Source organism: Cydia pomonella, chromosome 5 (assembly GCF_033807575.1).
Source record: "Cydia pomonella isolate Wapato2018A chromosome 5, ilCydPomo1, whole genome shotgun sequence".
NCBI classification, from domain to species: Eukaryota; Metazoa; Arthropoda; class Insecta; order Lepidoptera; family Tortricidae; genus Cydia; species Cydia pomonella.
Genome location: NC_084707.1, coordinates 12921759 through 12942547, shown reverse-complemented (window position 1 = coordinate 12942547; position 20789 = coordinate 12921759). Strand labels below are relative to the sequence as shown.

General features: G+C 35.8%; 4 protein-coding genes across 5 annotated transcripts; 3 read left to right on the top strand and 1 right to left on the bottom strand.

The window, feature by feature from the left end:
* Window positions 1–2854: 2854 nt before the first annotated feature.
* Window positions 2855–4246, top strand: LOC133517743 (uncharacterized). Its single transcript, XM_061851133.1, has 3 exons — window positions 2855–3050; window positions 3227–3330; window positions 4049–4246. Exons 1-3 carry the CDS (start codon window positions 2969–2971, stop codon window positions 4244–4246), a joined length of 384 nt encoding a protein of 127 aa, XP_061707117.1. The 5' UTR covers window positions 2855–2968.
* LOC133517742 (ankyrin repeat domain-containing protein 39) lies at window positions 4072–8167 on the top strand. 2 transcript variants are annotated; one of them, XM_061851131.1, is made up of 4 exons: window positions 4072–4208; window positions 4639–4754; window positions 5070–5288; window positions 6485–8167. In XM_061851131.1, exons 2-4 carry the CDS (start codon window positions 4652–4654, stop codon window positions 6682–6684), a joined length of 522 nt encoding a protein of 173 aa, XP_061707115.1. In that variant the 5' UTR covers window positions 4072–4208; window positions 4639–4651; the 3' UTR covers window positions 6685–8167. The 2 variants fall into 2 exon arrangements, with proteins under 2 accessions (XP_061707115.1, XP_061707114.1); XM_061851130.1 differs by lacking the exon at window positions 4072–4208 and having other exon boundaries at window positions 4515–4754.
* Window positions 4290–4734, top strand: LOC133517744 (uncharacterized). The gene has a single exon (XM_061851134.1). The coding sequence runs from the start codon at window positions 4290–4292 to the stop codon at window positions 4596–4598; it is 309 nt and encodes a 102-aa protein (XP_061707118.1). The 3' UTR covers window positions 4599–4734.
* LOC133517741 (ankyrin-2) lies at window positions 8160–20678 on the bottom strand. The gene is made up of 9 exons (XM_061851129.1): window positions 20332–20678; window positions 19731–20202; window positions 17299–17456; window positions 16310–16485; window positions 15347–15497; window positions 13950–14074; window positions 12677–12806; window positions 11958–12141; window positions 8160–11183 (listed from the first exon to the last, which is right to left on the bottom strand). The coding sequence occupies exons 1-9, from the start codon at window positions 20411–20413 to the stop codon at window positions 10823–10825; spliced, it is 1839 nt and encodes a 612-aa protein (XP_061707113.1). The 5' UTR covers window positions 20414–20678; the 3' UTR covers window positions 8160–10822.
* Window positions 20679–20789: the final 111 nt, after the last annotated feature.

The window sequence follows — 20789 nt, the reverse complement described above, 5'->3', positions numbered from 1 at the left end:
TTAGTCTACTTTAACTACCTATCTATATGAAACTCCAGTAAGGATATAGATATGTTGTGCTACTAACTCTTCTTCTTCCTCGCGTTGTCCCGGCATTTTGCCACGGCTCATGGGAGCCTGGGGTCCGCTTGACAACTAATCCCAAGATTTGGCGTGGGCACTAGTTTTTACGAAAGCGACTGCCATCTGACCTTCCAACCCAGGGGGGGTTGTGCTACTAACTAGTGGTTAATATTTATCTATCATCACTTATTGTTGTTAAAATATTAAGCACCCAAAGCTGACTGTATAAGACTATATACTCGTATGAGTTTACAAACGTGTGTAGTGATTTAAAATTTAATTAGTTTCTCATTGTTTCTACATTATTTTAATTGTTTTCACTCATTTCTTTATAGCTAAAATGCTGATTAAAAATGTGGTCTAGTGCGAGTATTACTTTTGGTTATTCCATACAATGGTTCATTTTATGCATTGTCTACAATTTCAAATTTGTTAAAAAGGAGATGTGATGTTCGAATAAATGGGCAGATACACTAGCAACACTACCTAACTGTCATGGCGCTGAGGTGGAGCGGTACACCTGCGTCAATAATTTGTTTTAATTAATTGATATCCCAAGAGATCATAGATTGATGAATCAAAATTCAGGGTTAATCATCACCATCGCACTTAGACGAAATAAATAATACCAATTTGATTTAAACTATTTGTATGTGCTGATATTCACGTCCTTAGAACATTTAACCAATCGGAATCGCCTTTAAGATTTTACCCCTCTGTCGAAAACCTCGGCCAATGTTCATACTCACATCATACTTATTTTATGGACTAACGTTTATCTGGCATGGCCATACTTACATTTAACGTATCCCTCTCCGGCAAAAATCCGAAGACTGGATTTTACAGAAAATTACAAACAAGGTTTAGCGGTCTAGGTCCGAGGCGGCGCGCGCGTTTTCCTAGGCCGAGGCACGTCTACACTGGCCGGTTTGTGCGTGAGGAAATTGCCTCGCGCGTATGCTCGCTCTGTGTGGACCCGACTAATTATTTCCTGCAACACTATCACAATTCACAATACGTTACGTTAACGTAAAAGATACGGAACCCTAAAAAGACCTTCATCCTTGCCTGACCTGCATTTACTGCTAAGTTACAGACATTAGCTGGGTGCGAGAAGACATTACTAATAGAGTTACGTTGTATCTATAAGCAGAAAGACTAAAAAATTGTTGCCGAGATGCTCGCTGCTGTCTGATAAAATAAAACAAGTTACACAAATATATTTTCTGTATGTTTTTCTCATTGAAGACCACGAACATTGAAGAAAAATAGTTGTTTTACAAGAGGGCAAAGTTGTTGTTTAACTGCTCGTACTAAAACTGATACCCGAGCAAGCCAACCCAAGATGGTCGAGATTCCAAAATTGCGAGCGTTGCGAGGGTTACTAGGCACGAGGGTTAAACCAACTTTGCCTCCGAATGAAACACAAAATTGTTCACCGCACCAACGCGAGGAAAATACTAATGGATATCCCCCATGGATATGACCAGAAAACCCACAGGGCCCTAATCGCAGACTATAATGCCCCCCAACCCGTCAATGGCGTAATGTTCAGGAACTCTACAACCCATAGTCCTAGTTCTTCTCCAGTTGCACCAGCGCAGAATCAAATGGTTTCTTTGCTTCACCTATTGCCTAGGATCAATTCGCTCATCTCGTCCCTTGTTTCAACTCTACAGCAAAATGCTGTTACTCTACTGCCCAACGTTGCCAATAATTTAATGAATTTATCCCCCTTCCTTTCTGGTGGCCCTATAGTTGGGCCTTATGAATATAGCCCTCAAGTTTATCCAGTAGGTAGGTATGTCATTCAGAAATACAACCCTATCTGTTGAGCTATTTCCGAAACGTGGCTAAAGCCCGATTTCCATTTCAATTGTCCTAATTATATCTGTCTGAGACAAGACAACCCAAAAGGTTACGATGGATGTGCCCTTTTGATCAGGAAAGATATTGACTACTCCATTGTAAGCACTCCATCTCATCCTTCATTTTATATTGTTGCTTGTAAAATTTTCAACTATACAGTAGTTTCCGCCTATATCCCTCACCCCTCTACCAGAATTATCAAAGACTTCTGGTCTCTTTTAGAAGATGTCCACGGTCCTTGCCTTATTCTAGACGATTTCAACTGTCACCATACCCTATGGGGATCTCACCAAAGCATTGCTCCAGATCGTAAAATGCTCGAGATAATGGATTATCTCAATCGTACGTGTTGAATGATGGGCGTCCCACCCGACGCTCTGCTCCATCACAGAACCCCTTAGCAGTTGATATATCCATTTGCTCTCCTTCTCTTTCTTCTCTTTTCTCCTGGGACGTCCCCTCAGTTTCGGCAGCGACCACCTGCCTATTACTATCTCTTACTCTGTTGGTTTCAAATCCCGTTCGACTCCCGCTTCTTTTCAAAAATTTAAGATAACTAAGGCACTGGTTTTTCATATCACACTAAGTCGAAGACTTGCGAAAGAGCGAGAGAAAGAATATTTTTCTGTTTCACCAAATATCAGCACCTCGTTTACAATATTTTGAAATGTAAAGAAATGGTTCATATGCAAAAATATCAAACATTGAACATTTTTGCTATATTTTTGGCAATTATAGACAAAGTATTATTTACATTTCAAATATTGTTAACGATATGCTGATATTCCATGAAACGGAAAACGATTATCGGGACTGATTTCGGGCCCGATATCGGGAAGTGTGGATGTAATTGGCACTTAATTGAAAAAAGAAAGAATACAGCTTAACTCTATATAATTTATGGTGACATAAAATAAAAAACAACCACTTTGTTTATTCGATTTTACTATTGCATCGTATTTTGATTATTGTATTCCGTTGTTAGATATCTAAATAAATAAAGAGTTTCTTAAAAGCTTCAAGTTATCCGTAATCAATGCCCTACATTTTGATCAGAGGTAACCTCGCATCATATGGCCATAAAAACCCTTGGCGAGTTTTAGTATCCGGCTTAAAAGGTATTTTTGTATTGAGTGTTACTCGTATTATCTTGATATTCTATTTAAATTTAACATTTGTTGACTTTATTACACGAACATATCTATGTATATAGGCATGATAATCATATTCCATGAATCCTCAGTGAGGGTGACTCGATGAATAAAATTAACAAGTGAAATTATATTTTATTTAGCTGGTGACATTGAGCAGCTAAAAAGATTTGCGTGTGGTGGCTACTGTGATGATTCTACCATTGTCTACTTGCAGCACCCCTGTGTAATACTGAGCGCATTAGAGGTAAGTTATAAATGTTATCTGTTGGGGCGTGTTCTATATTCTACGTTGTTAGTAAGTAATGAGTCATGTCATTTTCATTTTACAGCTTATAAACACGTTCATTGCCAGGGCTACGAAAGTAGCCGATAACACGGTTTTTCCCGATTGTAGCGAAAAGCGCCTATAAACACAAAACCCTTCTAGCATTAACTAGAATATGCTCTTGCGATTCTTGCAGATACTACAGGTTTCAATTTCATAATAAGACTATGTCAACACAAAAACCTTTAATGTTTAGATCTTTACATCTGAAAGTACCTTTGGTTAACTTTTTAATTGACACCAATCTAAAATTGACCCCATTACTTTGGTAAAATTAAACTGGCCATATTTAATTTGTACAGTCAGCGTCAAATACTTTGTAGCAACCAAAGTAGCCAAATAGTTCGGTACACCCTATATTTAGTATGGTGTACCAAACTATTTGGCCACTTTGACTGCTACAAAGTATTTTACTCTGACTGTACACAATAATTTAGAAGACATTGAAATAGCACAAGTAATGTTGAGGCAAATCAAGCTGGTAGTGTGATGTGATGCTAAACCATAATGCATGTTTAAATTTAAGTTCTTATTATTGTGACATTGGCAAAGTTAATTATAGCATACATATTCATTTCTGTATGCTTACATGAGTTCTCTGCTAATCCTCTATTATTATTTATGTTGATTTTTATAGGTTTTGGGTTACAAAGTGGTTGCATCAAGTTCTACAGCAGTCAAACAAGACTATAATGAATACATGTGGACTATGAGAAAGGAGTTTTCAGAACCGGAACCATCAGTGATAGTAGAGCAGGACAATATTACAAACTTCAGCAAAGAGGCTATGCACTTTGGTAACTATCAGCAGCCAACAAAAGACGACGAAGTGTAATTTGTGGAACACTATATATTTTACTATCATTTTTTAAACTATTATGGATACCAAAGGTAGCCAAAATCCTTCCTCTGCCAATCTGAATACTATTCCTCTGACTGAAGAAGGAGTTGTATACATTGCCATTAAGGGCTCCCTACATGCATCTGACTGCTCCGTCTTTGGATTAGGCGATGAAGAAATAAGAGCACTGACAAAAAAATACCCGGGGTCTGGGGTTGTTGTAAATGGAGTTGCCATTAAAACTAATGTACTAGATGCTTTAAACTCATTGTCCCTGCTTGGCTATAAAATAGTCTCAAGCACTGGAGAAAATGAGATCACCTGGACTCTTCAGCGTGAACTATAAATGTTAACTGATATTTATTTTTTGGTGTTTTTGTTGTCAGTACATGTTTAGAAATGGATCATGTCAATTGTGATCACACTCACTGCACAACTGCAAACCAATCGGTTTGTCAGACACTATCTGAAATTGAATGGGAGAGAGGAATTTGGAATGCTGGTAAGTGTTTTGGTATAACATTACATTATTTGTATTAATTAAGAACCTGATACGGTCAACCTTTTAAAGCCTGTGAAGTTTATTGTTTTTCTTAAATATTTTTATTTTAATTATTGTTGGATGTGTGTGTTTTAATAATTATCACTAATCTTGTGTATTGGTGACATTTTAACACAAACAAAACTCTTACTAACATATGGCAGATGTCGCCTGTCTCAACTATATGCCATAACCTTGTTTGTGTATTACACCATTACACCTATCTGGGTCTTAAAAATTACTATTGCTTAATAACACTCAAAAAATTTGTTTCAGCTTTTAATGGTGACAAAGAGAAAGTGGACATGTTAATACACAAAGCAAACAATCCTAAGGAATTTGTGAATATGCCAGACAATTCTGGGTACACAGCAATGCACTATGCCGCACGTAATGGTCATGTAGACATATGTAGAATTCTGCTGGGGACTGGAGCCTGTGTTGACGCCCAGACTAGTGGATTGGCTACACCACTTCATAAAGCTGCAGCTGCAGGTATAGCTTCTGTTGTCAAAAGTAGTTAACACAACACCTAAAAGTTAATTTCCACCACCTTAGCACTGAAAGATTCCTTGCAGTGGTATAAATAATATTGTGATTTGTAGCAAAATTGCTATATATGTATCAACATCTGTCAGTTTATTTTTGAACTTCTCCAGTGACTAGCTGCCAGCTTGCTCAGTTCTCCTTCTGTTGTCTCTCTATGCGGTTTCATAATTCAGGTGTTGATGATTAGATGGCGCTGTATCACATTATTCACATTGGTTGTTGAAGTTTGTTTTTTCCTTTTGGCCTATTTTGAATGTGATTTATGGCAGGCTGAAAATAGAATCTAAACTTTTGAGGAGGGCCTTTTTTTAATAAAAAAATTGGAAGGTTTTCGAAAGATGGAATTGAGGTTTTGTTTTTGAAAAAGAATGTCAGAAAAAGATTTGCGGCAGAAGAGGTTCCTCTAGCCGCCGCCGCTGGGCGCTAGCCGGTTTTCCTCTTTGAAACTCAGGGGCGTTACAGTCAATTCTAGCCACGTGGTTTTTTACCAGCAACAACTTGTGCAATAACGTGTGGCGTATTTGCCGCCAAGGCTCAGGGGCACGTAATTTTTTGACCCTCCCGTCGATTCCCAAATTCCGGGAGGGCTCCAATAAGACCACCAGCTGACGACCCGGGCCCGTCTAACACGAGGCTCGCCAGGTGACGTCGGGGTTTGCTACTGTTAAGCGCCGACCTCAATTTAACCTATTCGCAACGGAATTAAAGTTTTCATCGATATTCAGTCTAAAGTCCTAACCCTTTCTTTATTCTGATTTGCCTTCTCCAAATTGTTACCAATTTATTGTGTTCTTACGCTCCTTTTTTTACTTTTGTAAAATTCCTGTAGATGTCTGCAACCCGCATTTTTCTTAAATTAAAATTTTTTCGAAATTCCAAAACTGCTCCAATAGTCGAGCCATTACATTTTCGGCGTGAAAAGTAGCTTTCCTTCATACACTTTTTTCAACCATCACTCCATTTCATTCGCCCTATTTATAAATTTTTTTTTCCTCAGCCAATTTTTTACCCGATTTTTTATTTTTCTATATTTCAATAACCTTTATGCGGACAGCTGTCTTACTCGAAATTCTCAGTCTATAAAAGTAAAATTTTTGGAAGCAAGTTTTACCTTTACCTACCTATATTTTTTGCCATTTCAGGTAAAGCAGCTACCCTAAAATTCCTTATTCAGTGTGGAGCAAATGTGTTAATGCAAGATACGGATGGCGAGACTGCTCTTCACAAGGCTATAGCTAATAAGCGTACAGACCTGATCAACATTTTACTGGAAGCATGTCCTGAACTTGCTAATGTTAAAGACAAGAGAGGTCGTGTTGCAACCGAACTTTCACAGAACTGAATAATTTGATATTTGGAGATTAATTACTCCATTGATTTGAATCAAGACCATCTTGTTATACAAATTTGTTTATTACTAGCTGTGCCGGACACTCCGAAAATTGGATCCTAGGCAGGTATAAGTGTGGATTGTTATCAAAATAAAGTATTGTGTGGGCCCCGTTTCATATAATGATAAAGGACTATTGGAAAATTTTGACTAATATTTTGTATAAGTATGAAATAGGTGCCTATATTGTTTACATTATATTATTTTATATTGATGTGAAAGCCATAATTATTTTATTGACATCGAATATTGTTTTCTTATTATATTTAATATAATTTAGTTACGTGGAAATTACGAAGTTAAAGCTGTATTTTATGTTAATCAGTTATTTATTCATTGTTATATTATTTTTTAATTTTAAAGAGTTATTTATTTATCTTGCAGCCCTGTTAGAGTATTATTTGCGTCTGGAGGTAATTGCGTTAGGTTTATTATATGTTATTATGTTAATTAATGATTATTATGATTATATAATTTGCCTAATATTGCTATAATAGAACCTGAATATAAAACTATTTTGTTACTTGTAAGGCACTTCAAAATACACAAAGTTTTTAAATTAAGTACCTAGTATAAGTGTAATAGAGGGATATTTTTGGCGAAAATGCCATTTTAAAGATACCTACCGTTTTAATTTATATACTTAATGAAGTGATGTTACAAATGTTAGCAACGTTTTTAAACAAAATATCACTATACAATTTTCTATTCTATTTTATGTATAGGTTAAGACTAATAATGACTTTTCATCAGTTTCATCACAATATAATTAAGGCAAGGTACTGTAAGGACCACGCACTTAATGAAACGGACATAAGAATTTCAAAGTGCATTTTATCAACATATTGTATTATCCTCGGGAAAGATCAGATGTCGTCACTTTTTAATTGCTCATGGCATCTCTTGACAGCCACTATCAAAGATTCTTCACATAAGATTAAGGGTTATTTTAATTAGTAATTGATATTTACTTTATTCATTTATATAATCGGCAGAAAATTCGTCTTCATATCTATTTCCAAGTATGTGAAGTGATTTTGAGATTGGTTGTTGAGTCTTTTTGGTACCTAGTACCTATCTCTTAGTGCTATGCCTAGTTTACACCTGACGGATTCTCAATTAAAGTTATTCTCATTGTGGTGCAATGTTTTTGTTTAATTATCGATTACTTGCAACTACTTAGTTGTTAATCATAAGAACCACACGTGTTTTGAATGTATAGATGTGTCTTTTGCAGTTTAATATCCATTCCAATTGGTTAGTCTTAAGTTTTATCTAAATTGTCGTCATGTGTAAACAGAGCATTTATTTCGTAATTTGGAAAATTTTGTAGCGGTTATCGCATTGTAGGAATATAATCAATTTTATATTTTCCACTTACACCTTTGTACTAACAGTAATGTTTTAGTAATAATAAAACGCATGAATGTAAAAAGTGTTTTATTACTGTACAATTCCATTTAGTACAATCAAGATAAGATGGATAGTTTTTAAACATTGCGCAAGAGATAAAAGTTACTAATTAATCAACTTATAGTTAATAATCAAGAAAATAACGTATAATAAAATAATCAAATTTAAATTAATGATGTGGAGATGATAAAACTAAAATTTTTACAAAGTTAAACTGAAATTTCTACAAGGGAGAATTTTGGAAACATCTCATATTTTCGAAATAGATTTTTTTCCGAAATTTCAAATATCGTGACTTTTTGCAACTTGCACATTTGTAGGTCCAATTTCTATAGTCTAATTAATCTAATTATACTTTTGTATATTGTTAATACTACATCAGTAGCTATGGTACTTACCGCTACATGCAGAGTAGACAAGACATACATTTTTAAATAAATGTTGTTCCACAATTCCTTAATTGAAATTTGTTGGAGCCACTTCCATGAATCACATTAGGTTTAATGGCATAGCTTGACGCTTATGTGCTTTTGGTGACCTATTTTAATACCGTCAAACACGACATACCTTTGATCTAGCCCTGATAAATTGTACCTATACAATTTTTATAGCAACGACACCCGTCTAATAAATAAGTTCGATATTCTATTTTTATGACTAGAACTGGAAGTTTGGTAGCTGTTCATCGGTGGAGGCCATCGGTGATGGTAGCATGCTAGCAAAGTTGTAAATCAATTGAAGGTGTGAAATTATAGAGCTCCAGAACAAGCTCATTTTTACTCGGCTACGGCGATACTAAAAGAAATGCGGCGCGGATTTGTATGAATGAGGACAACCAATGGACATGACTTTATACCTGGGATGATATCGACATTGAGACATAGTACTAGAGTCAACATCTGTAACAAAAAGTTTCCGCGCCTCAATGAAGTGCCGGCACTTCATTGCATTTAGTACGTCTCAGACTACTCGCTGGCCCAATATTACAGGGTTCTATGTTACATTTTCAAGATAGTTGAAAATGTTGAAATTCGACTCAATGTCACTATGAGTACTATGACAATGTTCAAATTTCAGTTAGATAAAAGTGAAACATAGAACCCTGTAATATTGGGCCAGCGTACTGGCGACATGCCACGCATGTAAAGAAAATTAAAAAAAAATCAATAGTATATAGTACGAGGGGGGTAAATGAAATTTTGGAAGCGAGGGACCCGGCGGAGACCAGAGTTGGCAACATTCTTACCCCCACACAATGTTAATTACACAATGTTTTTCATCACACTTGGGAAGAAAAAACTAATTTTTAAGCGGAATGTGACATATCAAACATTTTTTTCAATAATTATCTGGTGCTTTATTTCATGCATGGTGTGAAATAATTTATCTTATACAATCGAATACCCTATTTCGGGTATCTTACCAGTCAACCATAGGGCAAATCTGAAATGTGTCAAGGTGGGTGCAGTGACAAAAAAAACATATTACCTCCTTTTCTACATAATTAGGCGTATTTTTGATTTCATTGTATGAAATCAAAAATCAACAATAGTCGCTCTTTCAGCGGACCCTCATTGAAGTCGTCTTTTTTTTTCTTAAAAATTATGTAATTTGTTGACAGGTTAGGTATTGAAGACACAGACCTATTCGGCATTCAGCCACGATTGAAAATTTACTTATGTGAAAATATTTTAAACGGCTACTAAATTAATCAAATTACATGTTTTTAAACATATTAAATTATTAACGGCAGTATTTTTACAGTGAAACTCATTTACGCCACTTGGTTTGTACGAATTACTGACATAATTAAAAAAATAAAGTTATAACTCCCTTTTTTTTTCACAATCCACAACTCCCGCGGGAACAATATAGGCCTTTGTCCTTCAGTACGCCTGCATGAAATAAGATCTTTTTTGAGCAAGTGTGATGAAAAAATTAGAAATTCCTTTGTGCGTTATGTAAATGTATTCTAATAATATCAAGAAACAATAAAAGCAGTAGGTATAATAACAATCCACTACGAAAAACTCTTCTTTGAAGCTCATTTACATTATGCCATTTTCTTTGGCGCAAAGTTTACATTTCGCAGATGTAACACGTAGATACTAATATACCTAATTGTTTGCAGAATATATACACAATAATGATATATTATTCTTTATCTCGTTTTTTTTACTTATATTTAAACGGTTATTCGACTGATTATAAAACCTATTTGCTGGCCTACTACTCCGATCTTCACCATCAGCTGCCAGACCCCCAGAACTAGAAATAAGGATCAACTAAATTAACTAGAGGGCGGGTTTCGTTTCTTCCAAATTTGAGTAGATAGCTCCTCCTACAAATTTACGCTTAAGTGTAGAGTGTAGAAATCATTAAATATGCCTCGCATTACATTACAACATAATCTTAAGATAAAGTCTACAATGTTCATTATATTGCGATGTAATGTAATTTTTTATATCTTTGAAATCAGTCTATGTAGGTAAAATGATCAAACATGACTAGAAAATGTTAAATCAACAAATCGTGAGTAAATTCATACATAGGATATGAAAGTGTGTCTCTTACTAGCTTATAACCTATAAATATTTATTTTGTTCATAAATATAACATTATAAACAATGATTTAAAAATAATTCAGTAATAATAACAATTCACTAGTCATTAGCAACTATAGACCTTCATCTTCCATCATTAGGAATCTTCTTAAGCTCGTGGGTAAAGGCAGTGTTGATATATATTGAAATAATATTTTTTTCTTAGCCATAGATCTAATTTGCATTCTACAAATATCTGATAGGCTATGTGGTTGTCTGCTGGTATGATATAGCCAGTGGGCTGTTGTGCCCTGTTTAGGGACCGCTGAAGAAGGATCAGGTGTAGTTATATGATGACCAGCCTTTATTAGCATACGAGCTAGATTATTCGAGCGTCGCCTACTCGCTATTGATAGGTTGTCTAAACCGCAGGAATGCAAATCACAGGCATTGACGTTGGCTCCGTAGCGAATTTGCAACACCGCCGCGTGGTCTCTGAAAAACAATGAATTAGTTATTGCGCGTTACATCCTCTCCATATAAGTGTTAAAGTGGACAATGACTTATAACGACTTATGTCTGTTTTACTCTGTGGTAACTTTATTAAACATGATGATCTTTTCAATGAGGAAACTGTAAGTCTAGTTTTATAGAAAATGTCCAGTTTTATATATAACTATAAAATACTGTTTGTTTCTTAAATAAATATTTCGATATGTCATGTTACATATTGGTTATGGTATAGTACTACGAGTATATAGGTAACATAATTACTCCTGAATAAAATGTACAAAAACCTTCGGTCAGTCTCAAACTAGAGGTAACCATGATTTCAAAAGTAAAGATAGGCCCGTTCATATAATCCCGACCGAACATTCTCGTTTGGTGTGCCTGGGTAGAATTCTATAACGCGATTGGTTGATGAGTTCGCATTACGCGCGCGATTGGACGTAACTAGTGGCATTAGACTAGGTACACGATTGGCTCGTACTCGTGCGGGACACTCAAAATGACACCGCTGAACTGCCACCATTCTTAGTACCCGTGAAGCCCGTCTTACGTTAGGAATATAGTACATTGTGTATTAAGGGCGGTAAACAAGAATTTACGAACAAGTGTTAATTAAGCCCGAAGCCGATGACGGTGGGCTCATTCCATCTCAGTGTGCTGGTATAAAATTACACCGTTTACGAGCAAGTGTGATGAAATAGTACATTACTATAGATAGAGGACGGGACACGAAAGGTTGCAGAAAATAATATAACTTACTTGTGTAATAATAATGCTCTGTTCAGGGCAGTGTCGCCGGTAAGCGCTATTGCGTTCATATCTATCATATACTCTAGAAGGCAGGTTAGCAATTCCTCAAATATTGTAGGACAGTCTATACTTTCAACAGCTATGTGAAGTGCGGTGGCTCCAGTTATGCTGTTACATGAATTAACGTGGGCCCCTGTAAACAAACGAATTATAAAGTTAACTAAACGTCCTGCATTCTGGATTACCCCACCATAAACATGTCAAGCACTCACCTACATTATTAGTACAAGCTAGCAATTATAAACCTTGCTTGAAAGCATGACGCTTAGGTACTTTGAAAAAAATAAAAAACGGTCGAAAAAAACAAACGAAGAGGCATAGCTGTGATTGATAAACGTCAAATTGTGTCAAAATATTTTAAATAATGTTAATATCCAGATAGGAAAATGGGGACTACTTTGTATGAAAAGGCAGTTTCGGGGCAATCGTCCACTTTCATCTAAGTATATGAATATACAACTAAATAACGAAAATTGGTTTGCAAAGTTTGAAGACGATATTAAATAATGTCAAATAATCGGTAGCAGTCAAAGTGGCCAAATAGTACATTACATCATACTAAATATTTACAGTATGGTGTACCAAACTATTTGGCTACTTTGGTTGCTACAAAGTATTTGACGCTGACTGTCCACGCGGAAATTAAATAGCTTACAAAAAGTATTTACCCTTTTCCAGCAAGATTCTGGCAACCCTAGGCTGTGATAACCTCACCGCCAGCAGCAGAGGCGTGTCGCCATTATCGTTGTGGAGATTCAACGCTCCGCCGTAATTTGCAAGCATTTTCACAATTTCCTCCTAAAAATGTAGGTATGTAAAATTATAATATTATACTCAATGGTTTTTTTAAGTCCGTTAATTTCAAGGGTGCATCCCTGAGTTTAAATTAAATAACTTTATAAAAAAAACCGGTATTCTAATTAAGTCCGTTTTGGAGCTAATCAATGGTTTATTTATTTTAAAAAACCGGCCAAGTGCGAGTCGGGCTCGCGCACCGAGGGTTCCGTACAAACCTGTAGGTATATATTATTATATGATGTAACTAAAAATTAACCGTAAGGTTTTCGCAATTTTTCCTTTATCTGTGCGACCAAACCAGACCTTGCTTCGTACCAAATTTCAAGATTCTGAGATCACGGGAAGTACCCTGTAGGTTTTGATTCCCTTGCGAGTGTCGAAAATTTGCAGCATAAACGGCTGTATCTTTTGATTGCGTTGGCTTAGATTAGAAGTTTGATTTTTTCACAGCTCTAAGGGACAGTAGACCTGAGTATTTGTTATAAATTCCAGCTTGATACCTCTACGCGTTCCTGAGAAAAAGGGTCTTGACAGACAGACAGACGGGCGGCCGCACGGACAACAAAGTGATCATATAAGGGTTCCGTTTTTTCCTTTCGAGGTACGAAACCCTAAAAAGAAAAAAAAGACACCGCGTCAAGTTCTAACCTAATCTAACCTAATAATATAACATTACTAGTCAAGGCATGCGTCATATTTATATTACTACTATCTACAGGAGGGATTATCTTTTTGGGTTAGTGAGGGCAGCTAACGGATCCACCCTGTATAGTTACAGAGGGTTAGTGAGCGTATTTTTCTCAATTGTCGTCTACAGAGCGCCATCTATTTTCGACTGCAGAAACTAAATACTAACAGTGACTAATCAATGAAATCAATAAATCGCAAATTACTCGTGTATAGTATAAGTGTAATAACTAATCAACTTAATTTTTAATTGCGATTTGGTCAAATATATTAATTGAATTGAAGATAAATATGCTTATACCTACCCTTTATTACCTGAAAACCTTAACATACTGTTAGAGATTAATTAAATTTGTTCCTACACCTACATCTAAAATATTCCGTTGGACGGCCCCATGATTCTGCTATAATTAGATCATTTGGTGTAGATATTTTATATTTATAGTTTTAACATACCTGTCTTTGTATTATTGCATAATGTAAAAGTTTGTGGGAATGTGTTATTCGAGCTCTGGACAATAACAATACTTCGACTACTTCCGGAAATCTGCGCCAAACTGCCTCACAAAGAGGCGTGTATCCTGAAAAAAAAAAGTAATTTGGCGTCAGGATTGTCGCATGGTCGGATGGTTAGGATGGTCGCGGTTTTGCTCGGGGTAGTGAGGTAATATTAGCTAAGAAGAGATCTTGAGAACTGTGGACTGTTTTTTATAAGAACTAACTTGGCTAGGAGCAACACTCCGCTAGCGTGACTGTAATCTAAGGACTGATGTTTACCGAACGAGTGCGTGTGGTAGAATGCCCCTGGTAACCGTATACTGTTTCGGGCGAACATCGACATCCACACTATCTCCCGATAAAGGTGACGATATAGCGGTGCCAAAAGTTACGCAACCAAAAACTAAATTGAATTACACAAAAAAATAAACAATCCTACTCCTATGACACTGACGATATCCAGCGGACTCGAGCGGTAAAACATAGGAATGACCCCTAATAAATGTATACAATAACGTTACAGGAACTTAACGGATCAACAATAGCCGCCCGTGCATTTAAGTAGGATATACATATATGATGTAATGTTTAATTTTACATACATAAGTAAATACTAGACTTAAATCGACCGGGATATAGACCGTGATAACCGTTTGTATTGTTTCCGAGCTAAAAATATGAAAATTGCTTCTAAAAATTTAATTTTTATTTTTGATCGAATAAAGTGAATAAAAAGTAACAATTGTAAACAATGATATCCGTGACCGCGGGCGCGCACAGCCATCTCGCTCACGCTCGCATGCTCAGTGAGGGTAGAACGTGAACTCACGGGGCCTTAACGGTGACAAACGGCTTGGTACAATACAACCGACCCCTGTTATGAAACTTAAGGCCTCGTAGTTTTATATTCTTCACTCACTCTCACTGAGCGTAAGCGTAGTCGGAACGCGAATATCATGTTTTGAATTTTAATTTGTTGTAAGGTTTAAAACAGAAAAAGTATTCGCGGAGTTCCCTCAAAAATAAATAATTTTCATATTTTTAATAGCTTTTGTGCATAAATTATTACAATTTTTTAAAGTGCGTTGTAGACCTACGTTCGTGATTTTTTTCTATCGAGCGAAAGTCTAAAAATCTGGATTGGAATCGGTGAAGTTCCCAGAAAAAAACTTAAGATTGATAATTACATTTTTTTTTTTCAAAAACTCTACTCTCTAAAGTTCTGCCTAAGTCTCCTTAACTAGTTAAAAAGATATAGGCAAATATAGTTTATTATTCAAGTAGGCATATTACAATGCGCTTATGAACGTCAAATAAAGCTACACCGGCTTATGTTATCAATAATACTCATGTACCATGAATTTCCTCGCCGTTAACATTAGCTCCAACTGATATGAGGTATTTGACCACATCAACATGCCCTCTGCCGGCCGCTAGGAACAGAGCTGTGCGCTCACTGGTGTCCCTGGCTTCCAAGTTAGCACCATTGTTTACTAGCATTTTGACCTGAAATAAATTATGTAACTGTTTAACTTGAGCCTTTGACCTACGTTATTTATACAACTACTAGCTTGTTTAGATCCAAAGAATACCATTCACTTTTTAACGGGCATAAGACGCCAGATAATACGCAAAATTGAACCCTATACCTTTGCAATAAAGTTCATAATCATTATTACAGTCTGAAATATATTCGTTCTGCCATATAAAAAGCTTAAAGCCATTTACTTTTTTTTATAGCTAGAATGTTAGTAGGATGGATAGACAGTATGTACGGTGACAAAAATCCGAATGTGTTGCCAGAAATACTCAAACAAAACTACATAGTTTTTAGGATTACAGTCCTATAAACTGTTTTGCCGTTGACTTGTAGAAAAGGTTTTGTATATAATAGTGATAAAATCAAGTTTTTCAATCTCGTACCTTACTTAAGCCACTCAGCAAGCTTCGCAACCCAAACACGGTGCTCGACTGAAAAGCTTCCTTTATACCGCGGTTGTATAAAATACTAAAAAAGGGATCGCTCATTTTTTTATTATCGGTGTAACATCAATGTTGTACTTCAAAATAAGTTATGTCTGTTAAAATAATAATAGTAAGTACTTAATAAATAAATTTTCAACAGTAGGACATGATGTCACGATCCTCAGCATTGAGGGACCGACTGAAGAAGAATTATGTATTTAACATAAAGAATATTAAAAAATGTTGAGTGGTAGAAAATGCCATGAGGCATTAAAGCCGCATTTTGTACCTTTCCTTATGTCGGATAAATTAAAATGATTAATACATGACATGTAAATTATTGATTTAAGTACCAAATCAATAAATCCATTAGAAGCTGCATAGTGTAACGGCGTCATTTTCTCATGAGTCTTGTTGTTGACATGGCAGCCTGCCAACAACAGCATTTTCACAATCTCCGGGTGATTCTTAATAACGGCGACGTGTAGAGGGGTGGAACCATCGCCGGCCATAACTTCCACTTTGCTTCCTAAGATGGATAGAATACTCGTTATCATCATCATCATCTCCTAGCCGTTTTCGACCACAGCGACTGCGTTCTACCGCTGAGAGCGTCGCTGGTGCGCTCTCAGGTGACTGATATAGCCAATTTTTGCAGCAAATGTACGACCACACTCGTTGCAAGTCAGCACCCCTCCGACAAATTAAATAAAATTCGTTCGTTAAATACCCCAACAAATACATAATATTTTTATTTATTTATTGGTAAGGTACTGTTACACGCTACTGCCAATGGGCACAGCCCTTTTATGAAACAGCTGATTTATATTTAGTCAGAGGCTTAGCTCATTTATCTTTCATCCATAGTAAAAGTTGATTAGTATTACATGTTTACCAGAGAGACAATGGTCAGACATTACAAAATCAGCCTATACCGGTATAGGTATTTAGGTAGTCAGATGCAGAGAAACGTGACCCCCCCCCCCCCCCTGCAAACAGTCTATGCAGGGGGGGGGGGTCACGTTTCTCTTCATCTGACTGTACATGCTGGACTTCATACTTCATTATTAGCTATAATCTCGGCTCTGCACGCATGGGAATCTACTACTGGTTGGCATTTCATTTCTTATGGGGTGGAGAGATCTGAAAGTAGTAACAAAATCTATGACTATGATCTCTTGACAATGAGAAGAGGCTGGTGCCAAGAGTATTACAGGAATTGTGAGGTTTGCTGTATGCTTGTCTCATTCATTATTATTTACTTGTTTGTTTTCAAGTTTAGGACCACTTTATACAATATTCTGTGCTGTGTAAATTAAATGTTTCTAGTTAGGACTTTTACCTGCATCTAACAACAATCTCACTACCTCTGCATGTCCCCGTTCAGCTGCATAGTGTAATGCAGTTCTCATAAAAGCATCTTGCTGATCAATCCCATAAATCTCTATTGATTGTGATGCAATTGCTGCACCAGTGCATTCTAATATGGAAGCATACCATCTGAAAGTGGGAAAACATAAATAAATAAACTACAATAAATATAAATAGCTTAACTTGTAATACTAATAATTGAACACAATTAAAGCACTGGACACATTAATGCTGCTGCTTTACCAAAATTAATTTGATTAAATGTCCTTAGATTAAGAAACCAAAACCTTAATCGTATCGGGCTCAAAGGTCCCCATAATGCCTGGAGCATTCCCATGTGGGACCGTGCGAAGTGCATGGTGGGGGTAAGTAAAGCGATCCCAGCGCATAAGGTGGTAAAAATTTGAACTAACTGCGGATAGCATACATACATGGCTCTAATATGGCTCGAAATGAAACTTTGATTTACGATTACTCCTGAAATATTCATTTAAATTGTATGGTGTAAGGGACCATTGTAAGCTGTATGAAATGCTTAATATAACTAACATATTTATTTTGATAATTGTTAATAATGTATCCATGTAAATAGCTTTGCAAATGCCACATATTACGTGATCTTTTTCTAGAAGTTACGAATATATATAGTAAGTTATCCTTAAAAGATAGACATTTAACATCGCGGACTTTTTTGTAGACCTATGAATGAGAAACAACCCCGCCATACATTGTGTTGTTATAGCTCAAACGGATTAGGCAGCGTTTTCGATTAAAGCTCCTAGCCAGCGTGGTTTTTTTCCGACAACATCTTTATATTTCAAACAATTTACACAAAACCTTAACAAGTTATATACTTAAGCCTTCCTCAAAAATCACTCTATTGATAGATGAAAGTCGTATGAAAATCCGTTCAGTAGTTTTTAGTTTTGGAGTAGTTTTATAAGATGTAGTGAATTGACGTTTTCCCCTAGACTTGCGGACACTAGGTTGTGTGACAGTCGTGCACGCTCCCAGCCGTTTCATTATATTAAGAATGAATAACATTAAAATCTGTACATTCACAATTTATCACAGTGATATAGTAAATTTAGGGCAATAATGAAAATTAATATTTAAAGGGGTCAAATCAAAATGGTGCTGGATTTTTTTCTAAACATCATATAGGGTGGGCAAATAAGAAGTTTTGTTTTTAAATTCTAACTACATTAAGTTCAAAGATTATTAAGTATTGGTTTAAACTTATATTATTCAGGGTTGGCAAATACATGCGGAAAATGATGTCTGACATATGTCCAATTTTCAGCATAGTATTCGCACATTTTCAACAATATCTTAGTAAATTTGTGTTGGTTAGTCGATTATAATTGCTAACCCTGAATAATATATTTATGAAAAAATATTCAATAAATTTTGCACTTTAATGATTGGTGGTGGTGGTGGTTTTTTGAGTGGTGAGGGCTTGGAACAAACTCCCAGAAGATGTGGTTTTAGCACAAAATGTGAACCAGTTTGCAATGCTGTATGGGGTGGCGCTTGTAAAACCCACAAGTTAAAATTAGAAAGAGCTCAGAGATCCCTGTTAAAGTTCATGACATGTAGATCATATAGATATCCAACGAGTCTATTATATAAACAATGTCAATTGCTCTTTGTTAGACAACTATAAATACTTCTGTTTACCCCTTATGATCAAAAAAAAATTACAAGTAAACGAACTTTGACTAATGTACGTGCACCATATAAATGTAGACTAGCCACGGCCAGACGGCAACAAAGATTTATGGGCATGTTTTTTAAATAATAAGATTAAGAAAACTAAACATACATAAACATGAGTGTAAGGAAAAAGTCCTGGTTGCTGTCACTAGACTATGAACAAACTGAAAGCACGCACGCACGCACGCACACACACACACACACACAAAAATATAAATGTAAAATAAATTGCACTGTATTCTTATTAGAATGGCATTTGTTTTCTAGTATTAAAACCAGCCTTAATTATCTACTTTAAGTCGGTAAATGTAGTTTAATAAGTCATAATAGTTACTATTCTGTTTGGGAGAGGACACTGACTTCTGTAACACAGGTTTTTACCTAGCTCAGAAGTCAGGGACTTCCACACTAAAATGTACTTCCCTTAATGCCAATAAAATTAATTTTTATTTTTATTTATTTATTACTTTAAAAATAAATTAGACAAGCATATTATATCTACTACTCATTCATGATAATTATCTTTATCAATACTGGATACAGGTCATATCAGTTGTCATAACTGCCTGCCTGCTTATTAAATAATAATAATAATTTAAAAACAAAGTGTATCACTCTTATTTGCCCACCCTGTATAAGGCATAGTGACTTTAAATCAACAAAATATACAGTACTAACGGTACTAACTTATACATTGAAGTCCAAGTCTCATCTTCACTGGTGGTAGGAGCCACATTGCCAATCTCTTCATCCCACTCCAAGTCATCCTGTGGTGAGGGTGTCAACGATACTGGGCTCAAAGGAGACAGCAAGCTTGTGATTCTACTCTCATCACTACTTGAGCCATCACTGTGTATGAACACAAAGTATCCGCGGTTGACATCTCTATTAGAAGTCTGACTGGGGCCTATATTTTCAAGTTGCAAACCCATACATTTTCTATCACTGGGGTTCTTGTATTTAGTAAGTGTTTCTTCCTGAGACCCATCATTCTTTATCTTGCGCTTGTGAGTTTTTAAATGACGCTTTCTACTTGAATGTGTAGTTTGTCTAGATTTTGTTGTATTAACCAGTAATTTGACTATACTTATATTTCCTATATTGCATGCTTCACCTAACGAAGTTTTGCCATTTTTTGTTATCTTATTTGGGTTTGCGCCTGAAATCAAGAAAAAGGGTTGAAAATGATTACCTGATAGGTAATCTAATTTTTAAAATATCATACACCCATCCTAAGTGTAAAATTTAAGGGCAAAGATATACAACAAAGTAAATATTTATTATTTACCTCTGTCTAGAAGGCACACAATCGATGCTTGGTCTGCAGATTGTACTGCTTTGTATAAATTATCCTCTAATGGACTTTCCATTGCCTCTTATGTGTGTAGGATTAACAAACCAGACCAATGCAAAATAATAAACAATCTAGATAGTAACGCAATACATTACTTTGGCTCATGTAATGATTGGAGTATTGTTTTTGTTGATTGATCACTTTCACCATTTCAACCTTGTATAATATTTTACATTTTATTGTACGCGACCCTACTCCAGGCCTGTATAAAAATTGAAACCAAACTAAATTCATTAAATATGGAGTATTACCAATTATGTTTTTTATCAATAACAAATTGACAGTGTCAATGACATTTTATAATTGACGTAACTGAGCTATAACCGCGAAAGTCGAAGTTCGTCAATTACGGGCATTTTTTTCTGTCACTTTAATTACGTCTTACGTCTTAG

Excerpts from the sequence above, each read along its gene's own strand:
- LOC133517741 (XM_061851129.1), bottom strand. The coding sequence starts at position 20,413 with ATGGAAAGTCCATTAGAGGATAATTTATACAAAGCAGTACAATCTGCA. Across the intron at positions 20,203-20,331 it reads TGTGTGCCTTCTAGACAGAG|GCGCAAACCCAAATAAGATA; the intron begins GTAAATAATAAA and ends TCTTGATTTCAG. Across the intron at positions 14,075-15,346 it reads TAACGGCGAGGAAATTCATG|GATACACGCCTCTTTGTGAG; the intron begins GTACATGAGTAT and ends TTTTTTTTTCAG.
- LOC133517744 (XM_061851134.1), top strand. The coding sequence starts at position 4,290 with ATGGATACCAAAGGTAGCCAAAATCCTTCCTCTGCCAATCTGAATACT.
- LOC133517743 (XM_061851133.1), top strand. The coding sequence starts at position 2,969 with ATGCCCTACATTTTGATCAGAGGTAACCTCGCATCATATGGCCATAAA. Across the intron at positions 3,051-3,226 it reads TTTAGTATCCGGCTTAAAAG|CTGGTGACATTGAGCAGCTA; the intron begins GTATTTTTGTAT and ends TATTTTATTTAG. Across the intron at positions 3,331-4,048 it reads TAATACTGAGCGCATTAGAG|GTTTTGGGTTACAAAGTGGT; the intron begins GTAAGTTATAAA and ends TGATTTTTATAG.
- LOC133517742 (XM_061851131.1), top strand. The coding sequence starts at position 4,652 with ATGGATCATGTCAATTGTGATCACACTCACTGCACAACTGCAAACCAA. Across the intron at positions 4,755-5,069 it reads GAGAGGAATTTGGAATGCTG|CTTTTAATGGTGACAAAGAG; the intron begins GTAAGTGTTTTG and ends AATTTGTTTCAG. Across the intron at positions 5,289-6,484 it reads TCATAAAGCTGCAGCTGCAG|GTAAAGCAGCTACCCTAAAA; the intron begins GTATAGCTTCTG and ends TTGCCATTTCAG.